This window comes from Canis lupus, chromosome 24 (assembly GCF_003254725.2).
Source record: "Canis lupus dingo isolate Sandy chromosome 24, ASM325472v2, whole genome shotgun sequence".
Classification (NCBI taxonomy): Eukaryota; Metazoa; Chordata; class Mammalia; order Carnivora; family Canidae; genus Canis; species Canis lupus.
In genome coordinates, this window is record NC_064266.1 from 38,321,657 (window position 1) to 38,345,356 (window position 23,700).

The following is a 23,700-nucleotide window of genomic DNA, read 5'->3' on the forward strand; positions in this document are numbered from 1 at the left end:
CTACAAAAATTTTGGAAAAGAATAGCTAGAGGGTGGCTTTATAATCCTAAAAGACAGTGAAGCTTTCCTTAATACTAACACAATAGATGTGTGCTGCAGACAAACCAGAGAAGATGTAAAGATCAGTGACACAAAGCAGATTCCTGAAACAGATTCAAGCATATTTGAGAACTTCTGTCAATAAGTGAAATTAGGATTTTAGGACCGAGGAAAATAATATTTTATTTAACAAACGGTCCTGGCATATGTGGGCCGCCAAATTCCCATGTCATACGTGCGCAGATTGGGATTTTTGCTGTCGTACGTTGCCAACTAAAAAAACAGCAAATATATTAAAGAAAGAAAAACACCTTTTTTTTCAGCTGAGGGAAGAGAGGACTGTTCCAGAAAAAAAACAGGAGCCACGAATGAAGCAATAGGAGACCAGACTATAGGAAAAGAGAGTTTTCTGTGAGGTGACAGCACCACAAGAGCAATCAGAAGACAAAGGACAGGAGAACAGAAAGATCTGCCATCTATGACAGACATGGGGCTCGGGTCCCTAGTGCCCAACGACCCAAGGAAAAACATGAGGGAGAAGTGTTTTAGGTTCACAGACAAGAAAACTGCAAATGATCAACAAGTTTCTAGAGAGATGTCACAAATGCAAATCAAAGCAGCAGCTGGGGGACGCCTGGGTGGCTCAGCGGTTGGGCACCTGCCTTTGGTGCAGGTTGTGATCCCGGGATCCAGGATCGAGTCCCACATCAGGCTCCCTGCATGGAGCCTGCTTCTCCCTCTGCCTATGTCTCTGTCTCTCAGTCTGTGTTTCTCATGAATAAATAAGTAAATCTTAAAAAAAACAAAAAACAAAACACACAAACAAAGCAGCAGCTGGGGAGATGCACCGAGCCCAGATGGCTCCTTTTACTCATCAGACCGACAAAACTTCGAGAGATGGCTAACACCCAGGACTAGTGATAGTTGGGGCCCACACCGCAGATGAGGTTACCGCTTCGAAAAAAGTTATCTAAAGGGCGCCTGGGTGGCTCAGTCGGTTAAGTCTCTGCCTTTGACTCAAGTCATCACAATCCCAAGGTCCTGGGATCGAGCCCCGTATAGGGCTCCCTGCTCAGCGGGGAGTCTCCTTGAGATTCTCTCTCTTCCTCTGCCCCCTCCTCCCATTGACTTGCTCACTCTCTCTTTCTCAAATAAATAAATAAAATCTTAAAAAAAAAAAAAAGTAATCTGAATCTATGCAAGTACAAACTATGGATGCTCACCGTAACTCCAGAAGCACAACTGAATGCGAGCAATCTTGCAGGAGGTTTCCTGCTGCAGTTGTGATGGCAAATGAAAACAAAACCACCTGAATATCCCCGAGTACAGAGACAGTGGAATAACGCATGGTATGTTCACATTACTGCCTTTTGCTTAAAAAAAAAAAATTAGAGATAGCTGTATTCACCCGCAGTACTGTTAATACATGGAAGAGTAAGAGCAACTTGCACAGAAATATACATGGTGTGATACAGTTACTAGAAAAATAGGAAAAAATCTTTTCTACACTACTGAGTCTGTGTATGTTAGTATGAATATGGAGAAAACTTAACATTCCTAACCGGGGGTAGGAGGAGAATAAGGAGGGAGCTGGAGATGATTGGCTCAGTGTTTGTACAATTGTGTATATAGTTTATTATAAGGAACAAGTTTTGCTGTTGTGGTTTAAAAAAATCCACTTATGCATGTGTATGTATATAGAAATGCATGTATAGGTGCATATTGGAGGGTAGCAGCTAGCTAGAGATAAATTATATAAAGGGAAATATATCAACAGAAAATAGTGTGCTCCATTCAAACCCAACTCTGTAACTGGAGTGGAAACCATATATATACATAAACATAGAAATAAAAGAAGTTCATCAAAAAAAAGTCCATCAAAATGGTCACAATTTTGTGTCTGGGTAGTAAGATTACTAGTAACTTTAATATTAAATGTTTTTAAAAAATTTTTTAAAAGTTGTATTTTTTTTTAAGATTGATATTTATTTACATCATGCATGGGTGGAGGAAGACAAAAGGAGAGAGAATCTCAAGCTGATTTGGTGCTGAGTGCAGAGCCTGACATGGGGCTTGATTCCATGACCTAGAGATTGTGACCTGAGCTGAAATCAAGAGTCACTGGCTGAGCCACCCAAGTGCCCCAACTTGAGCTTTTTAAAATAATATAATGTGTTTTACATCTTTTCTACTTTGAATGCACATTACATTTCTAACCAGGGAACCATTCCTTTAAAAGTCGAAGAAAGGGGTACTCTGGGAAAGAAAGATATAGAAAACAGGTTCATGACAATAGAAGTTTCTTGGCTAAAACTGAATAGCTAAATAGTTTCCTAAGAGCTGTAAGCAGGACACCTGGGTGGCCCAGTTCATTAGTCATCTGATTCTTGCTTTCGGCTCAGGTCCTGTTTTCAGGGTCCTACTATTGAGCCTTGTGTCTGGCTCCCCACTGGGGGTGGAGACTGCTTAAGATTCTCTATCTCCCTCTCCCTCTGCCCCTCTCCCCCCTACCCCGGAGCTCCCCTCCTCAATTAAAAAAAAAAAGAGCTATAATCAATAATTCTAAAGCAGTGAAATTATTAAAATATGAACATAGCGTGCTGCAAGCTCTCATTTTCTTGCCAATCCAGTTAATGACTCATTATTACCGTTGCTAATATGACAATAAATTGTGGCAACACCCCCCTCCCCCAGAACTCTCAGAATTGTGTTCAAATATTAAGGATCAAAGAAAGAAAAGAGACAACGCAAACTTTATAGCTATTTCCTAAGGGAGGCCGACTTTTCCTATTTCCAGTAGGCAAGGCCTGAAGGTTTCCGCATCACCATTTTGTGTATTTCCTTAGTTTGTTATTACCAAAGAAATAAGGGGGTAGGAGGGTAATATCTTTGTGTACGAGTGAGATGATCGCCGTGAGACTGTTAGTAAGTTCGTGTGCTAGGAAAGTCAAAGCGGTGAGGGATCTGGTAAAAATATACGTAAGAGTTCTCGTTACATTTTAAATATGCTTCTCTCACAAGGGAAACCTCTCTGCACCCGACCTTGCTGACGCTCTGTGAGAGCATGTTTCAATCATTCCGTATGTTTAAGAGCCCACGATGAATTGGAAGATGATGCTAGAAGCTGGAAATTGTAGGTAACTACCCCACCTAGTTATGGCTTTTTTGGAGGTTAATTCTAGCTTGCTCTCTGGCGCCACCTACTGATCGAACAGCATTTCAACTCCCAAACCATAACCTTTGAATTTCTCTTTCCTCAGTAGAGCCTAATGCTTTGGAAAAACCTAGATGCTTTTCCAATCCCACTGCCAATATATTGATATTTAAGACAATGGCATCCTAGAAAACCATCCTAAGGGTTAGTAGGAACTCACATCATCTTTGCATCCCTAAAGAGAAATGTCAGGTTTGTCAATCTCAAGTTTCAAAACGGAAATGCTACAGGTTGGGTCACTTTAGGCACCAGGCACATTTAAATCGACCGTGAATGCTTGTGTCACATTTACTGGAGGACTCAAAAGCTTTGTTTCTTCAAATCCTCTTTTTGGATAATTCACACCCCATCAGGTCCCAGTCATACTGTGACTCTCAAGAATCATTAACATTCAGTATATTTTACTCACGTATCAATTTATTAGGAAACCATTCCTTTTTTTTCTCATTAGCACTAAACATCTTTTTTCGGGGGGGGGGGGTGTCAAGTATCCACGTAACATCATGTAGAAAATGGTCCTCATGCCAACAGATTTGTATCCATGTACTAAAACACTAATAAGCCCAGATTTTGGGGGGCAGGGGTAATATTTCAGGATGGTGACTTAAGAGACGTTGGGAAGTCCCGTCTCCCACATAAATTTCACTAGATTGGAAAAAACCCTTCTCAGAACTGGGAAATCAAGCTGGACAAAACAAATGTATTCACTACTCAATGCATTTAATTCCAACCCCTAACTGGAATCATCTTGGCAACGTTCTACAACAGTTATAACACGGCGATTCAGAGGTGGTCTCAACATTATTACAGCGTTTAAAAAAATTATAGTAAGCAGTATAAAATTACAATTTATTACAAGGGGAGGGGTTTCACAGCAAGCCTTAAAAACCTTAAGAGCAAACCTCTTACAGACTTCTATTTACGCCTTCTTTTTTTTTTTTTTTTTTTTTGGTCACACCTTCCCCCCCTTTCTTTTGGTTTTTAAGTATTAATCTGGTATGGAATCTGCTGGACAGAGCAAGGCTGGGTGGGCTCCCCCTTGAATGATGGAGTAAGTCTGCTTAGGCAATTCTTGTTGGGAGGAGGAGGAGGAGAATATAGGTGGGGCCGTGGTGGCCACGGCGATGTTTTGGTCTCCATCACTCACCACTGTCACTTCAGCTGTCCCCTCCTGAATCAAAGCGTTAAGGCCTTCAAAGTCAGTGCATGTAATACCCGAACTGGTGATGAAAGTCTGGTTGCCGGAGCCTTCCTGGGGGCTGCCTGGGGTGGTGGGGATGAGCGTCTGGTGCAGGGTGGCCCCATCGGCCTGGTCGTGAGTGGTCAGCAGGACAGCGGGCTGGCTCATCGCGCCCGCCTCGCTCGGGCACCCCGAGGGCTGAGGGGGGGCGATCAGATTGACCTGGCGCAGGATCTGCAGCCGGCTGTTCCCGGGGAGTTCCTCCGGGTTCTGGGCCACCAGGGCGGGCGGTACGATGTTCACGGCGGCGGCCGCGGCCTGGATGATGGTGTTGGCCTGGGGCACCTGATGCCCAACGATGATCTTGACTCGCCCCTCGCTGAACTGGGGCACTTGGCTGGGCTGGAGGGGCACCTGCAGGTGGCCCACGGTGAGGGGGGCGGCCGGCTGCTTGCTGGGGTCTATCTGGAACTGCAGGACGGTCACATCCGAGTTCTTATTCTCGTTGTACTCACTGTGCTGCCTCTTGTGGCTGCGGAGCGAGTCCTCGCGCATGAACGAGGCGTCGCATATGTCACAGTGGAAAGTCTTCTTGGCGTCCAGCTTGGCCACCTGCCGGCTGCTCTGGCGGCCCGCGTCTTTCCTCTCCGACACCTCGGTCTTCACCATGTCCCCGTGGAACTTCTTCATGTGCTTGCTCAGGTTGCTGGGCTGCTTGGTGTCGAAGCTGCAGTAGTGACACTTGAAGGGGCGGTCGGTGCAGTGGATGCGCTCGTGGATGCGCAGCGCCGCCTTGCTCGAGCAGGAGTAGCTGCAGTCCGAGCACTTCTCGGGATGCTCCGACTGGTGCACCCGGCTGTGCTTCCGGAGGGTGGCTTTGCTGTCACCCAGGAAGTCGCAATGCGGGCACTTGAAGTTATTTCCGCTGTGCTTGATGCGGATGTGCGACTTGAGGTTGCCCTTCATGGTGCAGCGGACATTGCAGAACTCGCACTTGAAAGGCTTCTCCCCCGAGTGCACGCGCATGTGCCTTTTCAAGTCCGAGCTGATTTTGAACTTGGCGCTACAGAGCCAGCACTGGAAGGGGGCGTCCCCTGTCAACACAAGGTGAGTTTCGATAAGAACAGGCAGGCAACAACCACAGCGGATTCCCCCCGAAGCACACACCAGAAAACCGCTTATACCAAAGGCGGGCGGGTGGAGACCTTCTAACTGCAGCTGCTAGCAGCCCCTGGGAGGAAAAAAAAAGGGGGGCTGGGGGTGGGGTGGGGGGGCTTCTTTTCTTTCCCCAAACCTAAACCACCAGCACTGTTATAAAAACCCACAAGAAAAACGGGAGATGGAAAAGTGCTATTCAATTGTCCCAAATAAAATAGTACTTGTGAGCATACTCATGTTCTTTAAAACGATCAAGCTACCGTTCATTTTGCTAAAGGACCCACTCTGCTAGTTAACGGTTCACAGTTGTGTAAATTTTGCATCATCCGTTCACTTTGATTGAGTTACATGTTGTAACAGATTCGAGGACACATTTTGGAATCCGTCAGCTCCATGCTCACTCATCAGAATCGTCTGTATAAAGCGACTGAAACGCCCAGCTTACACTTCATGCAGATTTTTATTAATAAAGACGTGTTTATTGCGCCAAATTTATTTATCCCACATTGCCAGCTGCGTTCTTTACTTGTGAAGTTACGAAATCCAGCTGCTTGATTTTATTTTATTTTATTTTTTTATTCATGTTCGCTGAAAGATGAGCAGGCAAAGTGAAATTGCAACCATCTGAATGCACATGATACTCCAAATTTATTTCCTCAATGAATGGCAAGTCCGAATTATCTAAGGCACTGATAATTCAAGCAAATTGGTGACCCCGCCCATTTCAGTATTGTTAAAGCAAAGTAGCAGCTAACATTCTTCGGTTGCTTCCAGGATGGCAGGCACTCTGAGGAGCACTCCACAAGAATGGTCTCATTTGATGCTCTCAACATTCCCACGAGGTGGGTACTATTATCAATATTATTCTTAACACTACTGTACAAATGAGGCCTAGAGAGACTACGTAACTTGTTCACCGTCCCCCTGTAGTACGTAGCAAGGCTTGGATTCCAACCCAGGCTGGTTCCAAAGCTGGTATTCTTAGATGCTGGGTAATTATCTGTGCATATGCCTGATGTTCGCTTTCTTAGGCCATAAGCTCAAAGATGGGATCGTATTCCGGCTTTTTGGTATAAGGCCTAAAACATCACCGTAAGCTGCTTAATAAATGCAAGTAAGTAACGATGACAGGGAGCAAATTTAACAAGCTCCTAGAAAACTGAGAAGCTCAAACCTAAACAATGCTTTGTATGACTAAATACCACCAAGATCATCCACACTAAGCTCCAGAACAAGGAATGGTAAGCTATAGCCTGTGGGCCAAACCTGGCCCACAGCCTGTTTTTATAAATAAAATTTTATTGGAATCTAGACCACGCCCATTTGTTCATGTGTTGCTTATGGTTGTTTTACACTACAAAGGCAGGGGTGAGCGATAGTGACAGAGACAGTATGGCCTGCAAAGCCTAAAACATTTACTATTTGGCATTTTATAGAAAGTTGGCTGACTCCTGCCTTGGAATCTTATTCTTCTTTTATGCCATCAACTCCTTTTTGGCAGTTTAGTGAAATGCACAGATCTTTTCTTAGAATAATGTTTAAATACACAAAGTAAACTGAAATAAAAATCTGTAGGAATGCAAAAGAAGCCAAGTATATTGAAATAGTTATATAAAAAATTAAAAGAAAAAATTCATGATATAGCAATGTGTGTGCTTTAATAAAATCTTTTAAGTAATCTCTACACCCAATATGGGGCTCGAACTTATAACCCCAAGATCAAGAGTCCCATGCTCCACCAACTGAGCCAGCCAGGCGCCCCATGTGTGCTTTATTTATGCATTAAATAAGAAGCTCTAGTAGCAGATCTATAACTACAATAATTTCTAAATAGAGAAGAGCATAAATGATATATTGATCTATCTACAACAACTGTTATGAAAAGATCTGTGATCTCTGCTGAAGACAACTTCACAGGCACTATTCTTGGATCAGTTGCCAATTTTCATAATTGAAGGACACACCCAATTTCAACACAGGTTAGTGAAAATGAGGATCTAACTTTTTTTCGATGTAAGTTCATGGACCATCTAAATTCTATTCATGGATCCCTGAGTGGAGGTATCTGTATACCCAGAGTAAGAATCCTTACTTTAGAATATTCTAAATAGGTTTAGAATATTCTAATAGGTTTTCCTGTTACATCCCTGCCCAAATAAGTGACAGTCTTTTTGCCTTTTTTTTTTTTAAATAATCAGCAGAGGTGAAACCCAGAAACACCAGATAACCAAATCTCACAGCAGAGATGCAGAGTTAACAACACTCTTTGATATGAAAGCAAAGGTTTTAAATCCCTTTGTCATTTCTTTTTCTTTCTTTCTTTCTTTCTTTCTTTCTTTCTTTCTTTCTTTCTTTCTTCTTTTTTTCTTTCTCTTTCTTTCTTTCTTTCTTTTTCTTTCTTTCTTTCCTTTTTTTTTTTAACCACAGATTTCTTAATTGAGGCATACTGGTCAGTAATTGTTCCATGGGATCAAAAGCTCTCCAAAACTAATGATTACATTTATTCCTGCCCAGTATGTGATCCTCACAGTGTCTAGTACCTAGTGGGGACTTAATGAATGTTGTTGAATGAATAAGCAACTGATATATTTAAGCCGACAGATCTTTTTTGAGTTTAGGTTGCTACTAAAACCATTGATGATGAGTCAACCCAAACGATCAAAGGATGAAAACCAAATCCTATTAATTTTACAATCTGTAAAATTTTCTAAATGCCACAGATTTATAAAAGGGAAATGAACATTCCGTGGAAACACTGCGTAAATGGTACACATTTAAAGTTTTAGAAAATGCACCTTTTCTAGACCAATTTGAAGATGCTACTATAAATGGCAAGTTTATCCTAAGAAGTCAAAAATGATTCTGAACCACTTTCATAAATGAGTCCTTTAGCTCATCTAACATAGGCTGGGGAGATTTCTGAAATACATCAGTTGGCCATTGGTTATGCCCATGTCTTAACTGGCTTTAGCAGATGACAAAAATGTTCCCAAAGCTCACCACCTCGCCTCCCTCCCTGTAGCCACGGCCTCTGCCATGTGTGTAGTTGTGCATTGTCTCCTGATAGGGACGGGATGACCTGCCATGACCCTCAACAATTGTGTCATTGGATTTGGCTGATAGTATCTTAAGTAGACTTGATATGAGGAACGGCTTGAAATGGGCTTGTGCACCGGGGTTTGCTTGCTTGTACCTCCATCAGCCTTCACCATGAGAAGAGTGAGGCTGGCTTAGCACGCTGGTCCCAGGAGGAGGGTGACAGAAATGTGGAGCAGAGCTGGATTGCAGCAGCCAAGACCAGTGGACAGACAGCTCACAGCCAGCAGATTCTCAGACATGTAATTGAGTCCAGCCAAGATCAGAACTGCCTACGTGATCCCCAGCATGTCAACGGAAAAGACATGTCACCGCATCCACTGAGATTTTGTGGGAATATTTGTTCTGCTGCATTTGTGTGACAACAGGTAGCTAATACAGAGATTGGTATCTAGGAGCACAGTGCTGCCCTAACAGGAAATGAAAATATGTAGCATTGGCATTGGGATGGATGGTAAGAAAAGACTGGAGAAGTGGCGTGCACACTACTGAATGGCAAACATTTGGTCAAACTGTCACCTGCAGTAACTTAGAAGATAGAGAATATAATACACTTGTTCAATTTGGGACTTGAGCAAAAGAGATTAATTCTGGGCAGAACAGTGGAAGTGTCTCACGAGCTGCACATGATGAGGTCCTATAAGGAAACGAAAAACTCAGAAAAAGAAACGGCCATTTTCTAAATGGAATTTAGAGAGAATAGACCAAAACAAAGATGTGCTGGGTTAGATAAAATTTCTCACCTCCAACTAGCAAAAAGTCTTCAAGGTAAGACAGAAGTCTAGGGACAAAGATCATCCCCAGGGACGTGATCTCAGGGGGAAGACTGATTGAGAAATGATGGGTATGAATATAAGTCTCTCCGTAAAAATCTCCAAAAGAATTAGGTTGGCGCCAAGTAGGTGGACAAGGATTCCCAGGAACATCAAGGGATTCAGCCACAGAAGGTCATACGCCAAAAGTGCCTACAATGGGGTTCAGAGGAAAGGAGAGTCTCCGAAAGAATCGTGGGGTGGCTTTCGGCACGCAGATGCACAGGAAATTCATGAAATTTTGCACATGGCTCTACTGGCAAACCCATCACCACCCTCAACTAAAAAGAGCCCTACTTTTAGTAGGCAGGAAGCAGGCTGAGAAAGTTTCACAAAAGTACATTTTTCACTACTTTTCGGAAGTGGCTCAGACAGGTGAAGGAAAGGATGCTGCAGTGGGCAGAGTCAGGAACCAGGGAGCAGAGCTGAGCCCCAACCAGGAAACATTTCCTGTCCCCAGAGTGTGGGGATGTGGGGACATTTGCCCAGAGGGATTCTGGTAACCTGTGGAGCAGTGATTGCCAAGTGCCGCCCATTCTTCCCCTTGCAAACAGGATTACTGGAATTACCCTGGCTCTGTTTCACCACGGTGCATCGGGAATGTAGGAACAGATGACTTGTCATTTACTTCAAAGGTCTCTGGGTCAAGAGAAGCCATATTCAGACCTGATGGAGATCAGACAGGATCCCGGTGTCTGAACCTGATCCCGTGATCGAATGTGACTTACATGGCTCTTGGGAAGACATGACTACACCTGCATGTCCCGAATTGTGAGTGATGGTGGAGTGGACTGTGGTTGCTTGCAAAATGGTCCCAATTCTTTATCCTTCCTCCTATCTCGGCCTTTGCCCTGTAACCTTGTGGTGACCTCCCACTGTGGGTGAGCCCAGCCCCACCACATAGCATGCTTCAGCCAACGGGATGCAAGCAGAAGCTTGAGATGGGCTTATCCACCGGCATATCCTTGCTTGTACCCCTGCCACTGTCATGAGAAGGATAAGCCTGGGGTAGCCCATAGGTCCAAAAAGAGGATGAGAGGCACGTGGAGCAGAGCCAGACTGCCCCAGCTAAACTGAGTGTACAGCCAGCTAATCCACAGGCCACAGATCCCCAGCCAAGGTCAGTGGACACCCAGCCTTTCCTGCTACATGTGATTGAGCCCAGTTAAGATCAACAGTGTCTAGCCAGCTGGCTAGACCTGCAGTGTGTGAGCAATAACCACTTATTATAATCTGCCACTGAGGTTTTGTTGTGGTTGTTACACAGCATCATTGTATCAATAGCTAACTGGTCTACTTGAAACGCGGATGATTTGTTAGGTTACCTACTCTGCTGCGTTTTTCCACAAAGCTGTCCCAGGCTGAACTGAGTTTGCTTCAAAAATGATCGAGATGCAGAAACTATGCAGAAATGTATTAAGAAGGCGTTGTTTATATTTATAGCTCTTCGTCATTCGGCTCACCTCCTCATTAAATACTTTACTAGTGAATAAGTTATAAAGTTACAGGAGGATACACAGGAGGTTATAAACTCGAGGTTTTTCCCTAATGGACTGAGAAAGGCACTTCCAGCTGGATGCAAAGTGAACCCGCAAACAGTGCCACGAGCGGACGTCCCCATTCGTGGACTTAGATCGTGACTCAGTGCTTTAAGGTGCTTTTAAGCAGCTGGAAGTGAGGAGCACAGCGCGAGAGCAGTACGAGGGACCTACCTGTGTGGGACCGCAGGTGCACGGTGAGCTGGCTTGAGTTGCGGCTGGCGTAGGGGCAGATCTGGCACTTGAAGGGCCGCTCATCCGAGTGTATGCGCAGGTGTTTGTTGAGGCTGCTGCTGTCAGCTGCGGCGTAGTCGCACGTCTTACACTTGTAGGGCTTCACACCCGTGTGGCAGCGCATGTGGGTCTTCAGCTTATCCTTCCGGCTGAAGCACTTGCCACAGACCTCACACTTGTGGGGCTTGTCTCCTTCAAACACACACACAGATGGCATCAGGAAACAACACTAACCAAGAAAGAGGCTTCTTTCCCCACTACCTTATGGGTAAAAGGACTATGTGGTCACTGGAGAAAATTTAGGAAACTCCAAATGCCAGAGAAGAAAATATGCCAAGACCTAACATCCCGGGAAAAGGGGAGTTTTTTTCCATTTTGCCTATTGTGATTTTCTAATTTTTCCTACATTCAAGATTGTTCCTAATTGGCCCCTATTCATTTTCTAATCAATTCCTTATCAATTAAAAATAGAAGGCCATGCAAACGTCTAAAGTAGAGCCAAGTAAAGTAAGGAACTGTTGATTGTCTCATCCCGTTCCCTCCTCTCGTCTTCACAGACACACGCTACAACTCAGAGGGTCTAAGTTTTCGGAGAGCTCCTGGGAAGGCAGCTCAAGGCTAAGCCTCGCCCGCAGCCAGGTGTCATTCTGCTACAACGTCCTCGCCCATGAAATGGCAGAGAAGGTAAATGTGTCCCTTTTGTAAAGGACGTGGTTTGTCTTTTATTTTTCTTTTTCCACTCTTTCTGCCAACTGTTTCCAAGATGTGGGGTGAACTGGCAGGGGAGGGCAGCTTGCCTGTAGAAGGCAGATCTGTGACATGATGCATTATAATGACACAGAAGGAACTTAAGTCCCTGGATTATCTGGTAGGACAGAGCCACCTGCCTACCCTAGACACCTGCTTACCTCCGGACACTTAGTTGAAAGACACATAAACGCCTATCGCGTGGGAGCTGGTGTTTGGGTTTCTTTGTCCTAGCAGCTTCGTTGACTTATACTCACTAATGTACATGTCAACTTACTCCCTGTGAACAACTGCTGATTTCTGGATGGATATCTTTTCAGTTATTTGTGTGTCTGTATGTATTTTTGGTACCAAAAACCTTTCTGGCTAACATCAGCTTAAATATTTTCTGAAAGGCACTGTGCCTCTCAATAATGGTTTTCCTTGATTCTCTCAAGAACTGGGATTAAACTCACAACTCTTTTGTTCTCTGAGCCAAACACAACAGTGCCTCCCTGTTGACTTTCTTGTACTTAAAATAATTCTGATCATGTTCACATCATGAAATAACTAGGACATGACTTTTAAAGCTTTTAAATACTTTTTTTTTTTTTTTTTTTTTTTTTTTTTTAGCTTTTAAATACTTTTAAAAGTATTTTACTGGTTAATGTACCATCAATTATTGAACCAGTTCCCTATCAGGCCACTGAAAAGAATGAAGCACATATGTACTACTGATGTGGAAAGATGACCAATATTAAGTGGAAAACAGCAATTTGCAGTGATAGGATATATAATATTAACTTAATAAGAGATGGAAAAAGTAGATTCTGTGTGTTTTAGGCTCAGCATAGGTATGCCAAAATTTAAGAACGAGACACAGTAGATTATTAAAACTGGTGACTCTGGGCTTATATTGGATAGGGAAGCAGGTTGTGAATCAGGATTTCCGCTTTTTACTTTATATATTAAATATGTCTTTTGACCAAATCCTATATAGCTAAGTGTTAAAGTCAATTGTCAGCCAAAGCTGATCACTACTGTCACAGAGCAAACATCTGGGATTTAAGAGTATACCTAAAAGTGTCTAAAAGATTATCATTTTATTAATAAAAAATGTTAGTAGCCAAATTTAGAAATCCACAAGCAATAATTTCTCATGATTGTCAGCGGCTGATTAGCTGCCGTGGTCGCCAGGCTGTGTATGTGCCACACTGAGCAGCTGCCAGATGCTGGTGAAGGATGGTTTCCAGCTAGTTCTGCTGGTGAAGAGCTTGCCAGTGCTGCTCCTGGCCACGCCATCCTCTCTGGAAGTAACTAAGGTGAGGACACCTTGTCACCTCTCTGGCCTGAAGATGTTATTGGAGATGCTGCTGTCATGGAGAAACTATCCTACGAGCCCACACTGGGCCAAGTGCGTGTATAAGGTGCTTCCTGAAGGTGTGCAGAACCGGACTTAAGGTTGCAGCTTCGCTTATGTATTTACAGTGTTTCCTTAATCCTCATGAATAATGACAGCACTCTACTCTGGCAACGATGAGTATGCTATGCTTCACTTGACTGACGGAACTCATTAAACCCGCACGGAGATATTCATTTTTTATTACATCGAGAATGCTTATCAACACTTGAAACTTACTATTCTGATAATTAGAATAAATCCAAATGACGTGACACCATGAAGTTGGCTAGGATAGGATGGTGACCCCAGTATAACAAGGCAATTGCTGGCCATGGCCAACAAATTTCAAAAATCATTGCTGGGTACTTGATCTTCCAAAGGTTTGAGGCTAAATAGCAATCTTTGGGCAATTAGTGACACCCCAGCCAAATTTCAGCACACCCCTACCTTATACACACACTCTCTGATTCATATTCTCTCATTTGAATTAAGAGTATCTAATATTTGGTTAAAAATAGTCTAGGGACTCCTGAGTTGCTGGAACTCCTGGGTGGCTCAGTGCATGATCCCAGAGTTCCGGGATCAAGTTCCACATCGGGCTCCCTGCGAGGAGCCTGCTTTTCCCTCCACCTATGTTTCTGCCTTCTCTCTGTGTCTCTCATGAATATATAAATAAAACCTTTAAAAAAATAGTCTAAATGCAGTTCCTGCTCCATTCAGAAAATCTGGGAGACATAAAAATAATATATTAAAGAAAATTAAAATCACCAGAAATAAGCACATTTTTCTTTTCCATGCATCAACCTTTCCTTCTCCTTTTATTTTTATTTTTTTATTTTTTTAAGTAATCTCTACACTTCAGGTGGGGCTTAAACCCACGATCTCAAGATCAAGAGTCACAGCCTCCACTGACTGAGCCAGCCAGGCTCTCCATCAATCTTTCCCTCTCCTTTAAAAACAAAAACAGAAAATATTCACTTATTAAATTTCACCTTCAAAATGACAAAAATAATACACATATGCTGTGTGTCCAGTGATACAATGTAAAGATACATAAAGAAATTTACTATTTTTCTCCCTTATTCCTTTATCAAAAATTACACATACACATTTATAGGATCATCTCCTCAAAATGAGAATATGCACGTTTATTTATTTATTTTTTTTTTAAAGATTTTATTTATTTATTCATGAGAGACACAGAGAGAGACAGAGACGCAGGCAGAGGGAGAAGCAGGCTCCATGCAGGGAGCCCGACGTGGGACTCGATCCCGTGTCTTCAGGATGAGGCCCTGGGCCGAAGGTGGCACTAAACCGCTGAGCCACCCGGGCTGCCCGAATATGTACATTTAAATTTTAGTTAATTCTGGCAGATTGTCAAAACAGTTGGAGCCATTCACACCTCCACCAGCTAAGTTTGCTCCTATCTGTTCCAGCACTGGATTTTATTGCTTTAAGCATTTTCTGCCAAAATCATGTGTGGAAACACCATCTTATTTTTATTGAATTTCTGTTTGTTTTCCTGTGACAAACAGTGAGGTTCTGTGTCTTATGATACGTCTGGCTCGTCTGGATCCCCGGCTCCTAGCACTGAGCACACGTTCCCGGCAGATGTGTCAAAGAAATGTCACTTACCAGTGTGAATTTTTAAATGACGCTCCATGTCCTTCATGCCATAGGCAGTCTTGAACTGGCAACCTTAAAAAGGCAGGAAAAGATTAATTACAAGGGAAAACAGTAATTTAAAGGTGGAGAAAGCTGGCAGAAACTTCCTTAACCAAGTGACAAGGGTAAACCCCACAATAAAGAGGACAAACAGGTATCATGTGCCGTCTGATACGACGCACGAAGGATACACATCACTTCTGTGCTTCCCAGCCAAAGCGCAGAGCCTAAATCTAATCATGAGGAAATATCCGACAAACCCAAACTGAGGAACATTTTACAAAATAACTGGCCTGTACTTTGCAAAAATGTCTAGGTCATGAAAGACACAAGTTTAGGATTCAAGGAAACTAAAGAGATAGGAAAACTCAAAGCAACATGTGATCATGAATTAGGTCCTAAACCAGGAGAAAATGTTTTTCTTTTGTGATAGAGGACATGAATAAGAAGCTAGTAAAATATTAATAAGGTCAATGGTTTGATAATAGTGTATATAAATGTTAATTTCCTTTCCTTTTTTTTTTTTTTTAAGTAAAGTCTCTGCCCTACATGGGACTCAAACCACGACTCTGAGATCGAGTCACATGAGCCAGCCAGGTGCCCCTAAGTATGAAATTCCTGATTTTGATGATTGTGCTGTAGTTTATAAAAGAACTTCCTTGGTTCTAGGAAATATACATTGAGGTATTTAGGGGTAAAAGGACATCATGTTTGCAACTTACTCTAAAGTGGTTTTGGGGGAAAATATGTATTTATAGAAAAAATGATGAAGCAAATACAATAGGTTAACATTTGGGAAACCCAGATTAAAGGCATACAGAAATTTTTGTCCTATTTTTGCAACTTTTCTGTGAGTCTGAAATTATTTCCAAATAAAGATTTTTGTTTTTGTTTTTTAAAGGAAACAGCAATCTTTCTGGATGTCTCCCTAAGCTTAGCACAGAAAGAAAAACACAGTAACCTGGATACTCATGAGTCCCGTTTCAAAGGTCCACGGCTGTAAAAATCGTCCACATGCATGGTGACCAGGGACAGCGAGAGATAGGTCGTATGTGATGATGTAAATGCTGGTGGGCTCTGGCTTTTTTTTTTTTTTGGCTCTGGCTTTTAAGCCCGGCAGTTTGGAGCACATCTATACCCAGTTGTCAGCACGAGCGAGAGCCCTAGAATCTGCTAAATGTCACATTCTCTATGCAAGCCGGACACAATGCTGCCTATACCTGGATAGCAACAGTTAAGCCTCTTCTGAGCAGGTGGGGCTGTGGGCTTTTTGGCACGTGACTTGGCAGGCAGAGAGATGACAGTGGCTGTCTGGTTTTCATTGCTTTCCGTGGGCAGATATGTCTGATAGCCATGTTCAAACACAAATTCTGGAGCTGAAACTAAAAGATGATTATTAGTTTTCATAGTATGAATACCCAACAGTTATTCCCTTTGCCTACCTTCCTTTGTAGAGAATGCACAGGCTAAACTGCTTTCCCAGTCTTCTCTGCCACTTAAGAGTAATCCTGTGACCCCATTCTAATCACTGAGACACTAGAGAACATTTGTTGTTCTGGGGCTTCTGGACAAGATTTTCTCCCTGATTTAAAAAAAAAAAAAAAAAAAAAGCATTTGAGGAAAGCTCATTTGTGCTGTCCTGGTTGCCCATATCCTAGGTCTGCTGGGGAGAGGAGGTGATGCCTGGATCTGTGGCAGCCGTTCTGTAACCATAAGAGGAGAGCAGGAAAATCTGCTGTTGAGCCAGAGCTCTGAAACTCTTCAAATCTAGACCTATTAAATAAACAAGAATTGTCCCTGTCATTTATACCAGGCAAGCTTTCCATTATCTCCAGCCAAACGCATTTGGTACTTTCATAAGCTCTATCACAAAATCCTAGCAAACAGCTGGAAAGAAACTGATCAAGGGAATTCTGGCCCAAACTATAAATACTCTCTAAAAACACAAGTCCTCCTAAAAGAAACCCTTGTTTTCTTACTGAAGTCTTCAGAGGAAAAAAAAGAGAGATCAAACACCTTTATCATCTTTATTTTTGTCATTATAAAAGATAAAATAAGCACTCTCAAATTTCTTTCTCTGCTTATACAAATTTTCGTGACTACTCTGTTAACTAAATTTATGGTTTTGGGTTTGGAAATCTTTTCTTCCTTTATTTTACATAATTTGTCACATGGAGATCTGGTTTCACATGAGGAGTCCATATGACCAGTGGTAGTTTCTGTTCGTTGGGTGAGTTTGTCAGGTTGAGAGGCCCTAACGACGTCTCTGAAAAGCCACTGTCACATTCTGTTTCCCCAACTTCAGTCACTGAGGCATCACCTTCAGCATTTCTGCCATTGTATTTATAGAGTCTCCTTATTAAAATCAGCCCCGGCCTAATATTACTACTTATTTTGGCTTTGTCTAGAGCATAATGTCCATGCCATGGGTTTGTGGTACTAGTTATATTTTCTCTTAAAACAAACATCATCTTTCTTTGAATCTAAAATCTTGTCTAAGATGCACCATTATTTTTTGTACAATAAATTAAAAAGCTGCCAACTTTATGATGCAATGCTTTCACATTCCTTATTTTACATTTATTGATATTCCTTAGAAATTGTACATATATTGAATGCATTATTTTCGGTTTCTTTGGACATTTGACAGGAAACCCAGGTTCCTTATCTCCACCTCTTGAGCACCTCTGGCAATGACAGCATCACTGATGCATGTCCAAGAACACCCCGTTTCTACCAGCATTTGCTACTCCAGTAAATGGTTTCACGGTTTCAACTGCAATATGCAGGGTGAAGTTAAGTGGCTTTTATTTAAAGTTGGCCAAAAGATTCTGACAAACTGGTGTCTGTCTTCACCAAAGTGCCTTGGAGGCCTGGATCAACCACACCTGCCTCTTGTTGAAATGTTTCAACTACCCTGTGGGTTTTGGCTTTTGCTCCTGCTTCCCTTGCTCTGCTCAGTTCTCAAAGCAGAGGGGTCCCCAGCCAGCAGCACTGCACTTATGGGGGGAACTTGCTACAAAGACAGATCCTCAGGCCCCGCCCCAGCCCCCTGAATCAGAAGCTCTGGGGTGGACCCAGCAAGCCTGTGTTCTAACAAGCCACCCTGAGTGTTCTGATACATGCTCAAGTTTGAGAACCACTGGCGTACACGATTCTTTTCCATGAGCCTCAGCAGTAAAACTTAACCCAACTTTGTCTGATTCTGGGAATCCATCTTTCCTGTTTGTTGCCTTGCAAGAACTGCAGTTGTTCCTCCAACAACCACCCTTTGCTTCATGAATATCAAGTGGACCCCCGCTACTGTTTGCAAGTATTTCTGGGTACACAGTTACTTTTCATCTTTAACTGGAATCATCACACAGTTATCTTGGAAGATGTTTCAACAATGAAGCTCAATACACGGAGTTCCAAAAAAAAAAAAAAAAAAAAAAGCATGCCACTCTGCCAAAGTGACAAAAACGTGTTCAGCCATGTTCAAATTTGTTCACAGGCTCACAAAAGACTTTTTTTTTTTTTTTTTTGGTGACTGCCTATTGGTTGACAGCAATCTCATTGATTCTGACATGCTCCTCTATTTCAGATATGTTAAAATCTATCTTCGAATTAATATGAGGCCAAGTCTTGCCACTTACTGTGTGTGTGTGTGTGTGTGTGTGTGTGTGTAGGCCAGATACATAACCTTTTGGGTTATTTTTTAAGATTTATTTATTTATTTCAGAGACAGAGCATGCAAATGAGTAGGGGGATGGGCAGAGGAAGAGAGAGAGTGAGAATCCAAAGCGGATCCCACACTGTGTGGAGCCCAACGTGGGGCTCGACCTCACAACCCGGAGACCATGTCCTGAGCAGAAACCAAGTGTTGGTCTCTCCTATGTAACCTCTCTGGGGCTCACTTTCCTCACCTGGGGGATGGGGATAATTTCTATCCCTATCTCCTAGGGCTGTGGTGCAGATTAAAAATCAGGCATGTAAAACTGTCAGTGCCGTTGTCATTATTCACGACCTTATCCAGCAAATATTTATGAAGCACCTTCCTTGTGCCAGGCACTCTTCTAGGCACTAGAGGCACATCAGTGAACAAAAAGGACAACAAACCTGCCTTCATGGAGCTGACACTGGTTGGGAGTGGTGCAGGCAATAACTAAACATATGCTACACAGCTAATACAGAGCTAAAGGCTATGCAGAGAAATAAAGCAGAAAAGGCACAGGGAATGCAAGGGGAGAAATGCAATTTTATGTAGGGTCATCCATGAAAGGTGACATATCAGAATACGGAAGCACATACTTATTAATACTTTCTGTCGCAGGTGGCTGAAATTCAACAGCCAGCAAAGGGGCCTGGGGGCATCTCTTACCAAGTCTTGCTGGAGCCTCTTGGCTGGCTTTATAGAGGGTCATCCCCACCCATCATAGATATCCCCACACCTGGCTTCTTTCCAGGCTGCCCTGGGAACAGCAGAGCCTATAGATCCCCCGGGGAAAGGCTTCGAGTGGCTTTGGTCCTTGGGAGGTTGCCTCAGGCCTGGTGAAGTGTTTGTGTGATTTGATGTTGGACTCACCACTAATCCCCAGGTGTGTATAGTCCCACTGACCCGAGACCAACTCTTTGCAAGCACTCAGGGCCTCATCTCCTCTGGCTTGGCTACTAAAACCAGTCCCACATTTAGTGAGATCAGCCCCCCCTACCCCCAGTAGCTCACAGCCTCACACCCCTCCTGAGGGCTTTTGCTTTGTTTCTTGTCCCCCTGGAATTTCTCTTGCTGCCCAGTGTGTCCAGGTGTCCACCCGAGAGCCTGTTTGTTGTAGTCAGCCCTGGTCTGTAGCGGTAGCACCTCGGGTGTTCGGTGACTCAGTTACGATGCTGCTTAAAATGTAAGACTGTTATATGAATGCCACAGGGAACCAGAATCTTTCTCTCTGAGGTCATACCCATCCGTGTCTGAACCTGCTGGGCTCACATGGACCACTAGTCTAGCTCCTTTCCCACGAAGCTGCCCTTTGGATATCTGAAGACAGTTTTCACATCTTCCAACCCATTTTACTTCTCCCTTCTCTTCTTCAATTTAAAAACTCCACTTTTTAATTCTCTTTTTAAATTAAAAACTGTGTTTTTCTTAAAGATCTTATTTTATTATTTTTTTTAAAGATCTTGTTTTTAAGTCATCTCTACATCCAATATGGGGCTCGAACATACAACCCTGAGATCAAGCATCTACTGACTGAGTCAGCCAGGCACCCCTGTATTGCTGCTGCTGCTTCTTTTTTTTTAAAATAAAAGTAAACACTAATTGTAGAAAATCTAAGGAGTACAGAAAAAGGGTAGAGAAGAAAATAAAAGCTGCCCAAAGCTGCCCATGATAATATATCATATGACAATATATACCCCTTCATTATATGCTCATTATATAGTATACTTTTACTCTAAAGCACTTATCTCTACTGTGATTACATAATTAGTTGGGAAGTTATTTAATGACTATCCTCTCCTCCCCTTTGGCTGGATGAGCCACTCGAGGACACACCTGTTCTCTCCCTCACTGTCTCCCAGCACCTAACACAGAATTTGGCAAAGGGCAGTGGCTTAACAGACATTTGCGAATTAATGATCAACCTAATGGAGAAGATATTCTTTGTATACAGATTTTTAAAAGTATAAAACTGGCAATGTGGCTTAAATAATTTGTAATCTCCTTTTTTTTTTTTTTTTTTTTTTTTTTTTGCCATTTGAAGCTGTTTGCCATGCTATCATTCATCCAAAACACAATTTCAAATGGCTGCCTACTACCCCTTCATTTTGGTTGTGGCATGGCTACATTATTTATTCCCTTGTCTTTGACAGTGAGTTGGCTTCTAGGTATTATTTTTATAAATAACACCTATGCCCAATTTTTAACTGACGTCCAGATTCTCTGGATACCTTCCTCTAAAAGTTGAAGAATTGGTCAGAATGCTATGGCCATTTAATTGCTTACTGATACATAATTATAAGATCCTTTCCAAAAATCTAAATCCATTTACATTCTCTCCTTTATTTCTGCTAGCTCGATGGCTATGTGACAGGACAAAATGAGATCAATTTAGTTTCATGTGCATTTCTTTCATAATTGGTGAGGATGGACCCCTTTCAACACTTTTTATCCATCCCTATACTCTCTATAGTGAATTCCCTGTTTATGCTATTAGCTCTTTCTTTTTCTATTGAATTTCATTTTTTTCCTCATTGACTTGTACATGAGCTTTACAGATGAAGGATATTACTACATTCTCATATATTCAAATCTATTGTTCTTTTCTTCCTGTTTCTTAACCAATGGTCTCCGGGCCTACGATTCACATTTAGGGTTCTGGATTCAACTGCAAACTCCAAATTCCTCTCCTGAGAGAAAGAGGTTTTCATGCCAGTGGTGCACATGGACCCCACCAGGCAAGAGACCCCGGGGCTGACCCTCCGCCAGGTTCCCATCCCTGAGTCCACCCCCCTCTCTCTGCCACAGCTGATTGGTCCAGCAGCAGATACCTGACAAAAGCCGAGCCAATCAGACCCGCTTGCCCTTGAAGGTGAAAATTGGAACTAATATGCTGCAGTTTGGTGTGCACTTCTGGAAAAAAAAAAAAAAAAAAAAAAAGGAGGCATTAAATTGGGAGCAGTCAGGTAGACAAGCTTCTTGGGATCTTGGGATCCATCTGGGGAAGCTCTTTAAAACACAGATTCGATTCAGTTCTTTAACATGAGCCCCCATTGGCTGGTTCAAATTCCCAAGGCCCAGCTCAGAGCCATGGAGATGTTACCCTGGGGCAGAACACGGGGTCTGGGTATCTGCAGGGTCCACCGGGTCACAAACAAGTTTGAGAAACACTGTCATGAGGGCTCTTCCAAGGGTGGGGTGTATGCAGGCAAGAGCAGATTCTGCAGCCGGGTAGCTTGCATTTGCCACTTCGTGGCTCTGTCATCTTGGACAAGCTTTCAACGTTTTGTGCCTGAGTTGTTATTGGTAAAATGGGGATAATAACTCTCAGTACCTAATTTATGGTTCATACGGAGTGCTTAGAAAAGAGATGGCAAAGAAGCACTACATCAGGATTGGCTGTTGTTATTATTATTGTCAGATCCTCTGAGCAAATCATTAGTTTGTCTTACTAAATCGCTCACCTGCTCAACAACCTTCAATGGCTCCCCAGCTCCTTCGGAATAAAGGCCAGAGCTGAGCATGACTCCTACCACGTAGGCTCTTTGTCATCTCTAGCCACTGTTACCAGATCTTGCCTTGAGCTTCCCCACCTCTAAACCACCATTAAGAAATGGTCCCTTCCCACTATCTTCCTCCCAAAGGCCAGTGAGTCCTTCAAGGGCTATTATACATTTGATCTCACTCAAATTTTCCCTCTGGCCTTCCCCACTGGGACCAATCTACTCCATTTACTCTTTGCACAAGACTATGCTTGTCACAGACGGCTGGTCTTGTATGTCTTACGACGGAATTCTCCTCCTTCACGGGCTTGAAATTCTCCAAGGGCAAGCAACACCCACAGTCAGCTCCAGCATCTGGCACACAAGAGTCCCAACACTGCCACTGCCGGACCCTCCCGAGGGGGCAGACCCCATGCCACCAGCTACATTCACACTAACCTAATTCTCACAGCTGCCCTTCCCCTGCGCTCACTCCATTAACTGTTTTATTGAGTGCCTATGGTATGTCAGGCCTGGTCCTGGAGGGTGATGGGGGGTGGGGGGGGGAAGCAGGAAAGCAAGACTGATGAGGTCCCTGCTGGCAGGGAGGTTTACAATCCAGTAAACTAGAAATCAAACCACTAACTTGGGGCCCCCAGGCCAAACAGAGCCTTCAGATTCTCTTTTAAGGTTTTTAAAATCAACTGGGTGGGCTGGGTCTTCCCTTTGTCAACATCCTCTGGCCAGAGACCACCAGGGACACGGCTGTGGCTGTGGTTGAGTAAGTTGTTTACTTGGTGCGACAAGGGAACCTCGTATCACGGGAGCCCTGGGGTAGTTCAGCAACAGGGCTGCTACAAAGGACTTATTCCCGGTTGTGGGCTCAGGTCAGATGAGGTGTGGGGAGGCTTGAGGAAGCCTGCAAGGGACCTGTCAAGAGGTGGGGAGAAGCAGAGGATTTGGTTATGGCTCATCTGGAATAGCTAGAGAAACAGGTGTTACTCAGAGCAGCAGAGGAGGGGATGTTGGGTATTTTGTGCCTTAGATGGGAGGAGGCAGGGGTCCTGTTTCGGTCTTGTTCTGCATGGTCCCAGAGCACCCAGCTCATGCTGATGTTTTGTGAACTGTTACGTTCAACAGGAGGACGGCATGGCCTACCTGTGAGAGCCAGCCCAGCTCCTAGTCCCACCAAGATGTAGCCGGCGATGGTTCCTGGCTGTCGGACTGCTTTCCTTTCCCAGCTGGCTGTCCACAGGCCCTCCCACTCCCCATCGTGGCATATCTGCAGCTGTACTCCCTGCCGCTGCCTGGCCTCTGACAGCATCTGAATCCATTTCTCTATCGAACTAAAGGCCGCGTGTCACCAAATTACTAGTTAATTGCAATGGAGATAAATAGGTGCCGGGAGGGGAGCGGTGAAACACCTAACCTCAGGGGAAGAGAGGTGGGGAGAGGGAGAAACC

The 23,700-nt window shown here is 43.4% G+C and overlaps 1 protein-coding gene across 5 annotated transcripts in view; it reads right to left on the reverse strand.

The window, feature by feature from the left end:
- The window catches only part of ZFP64 (ZFP64 zinc finger protein), an 87,525-nt gene that overhangs the window by 55,197 nt on the left and 8,628 nt on the right, over window positions 1-23,700 (reverse strand). For 4 of the 5 annotated variants that reach the window (XM_025470430.3, XM_049100347.1, XM_025470429.3 and 1 more), the window contains 4 exons: window positions 16,285-16,446; window positions 15,035-15,097; window positions 11,212-11,463; window positions 3,649-5,527 (listed from right to left, as the gene is read on the reverse strand). In XM_025470430.3, coding sequence (XP_025326215.1) covers window positions 4,242-5,527; window positions 11,212-11,463; window positions 15,035-15,097; window positions 16,285-16,446 — 1,763 coding nt within the window. In that variant the 3' untranslated portion in view covers window positions 3,649-4,241. Of the gene's footprint in view, window positions 1-3,648; window positions 5,528-11,211; window positions 11,464-15,034; window positions 15,098-16,284; window positions 16,447-23,700 lie in introns of those variants that run through there. The other variant, XM_025470432.3, reaches the window with a different exon arrangement.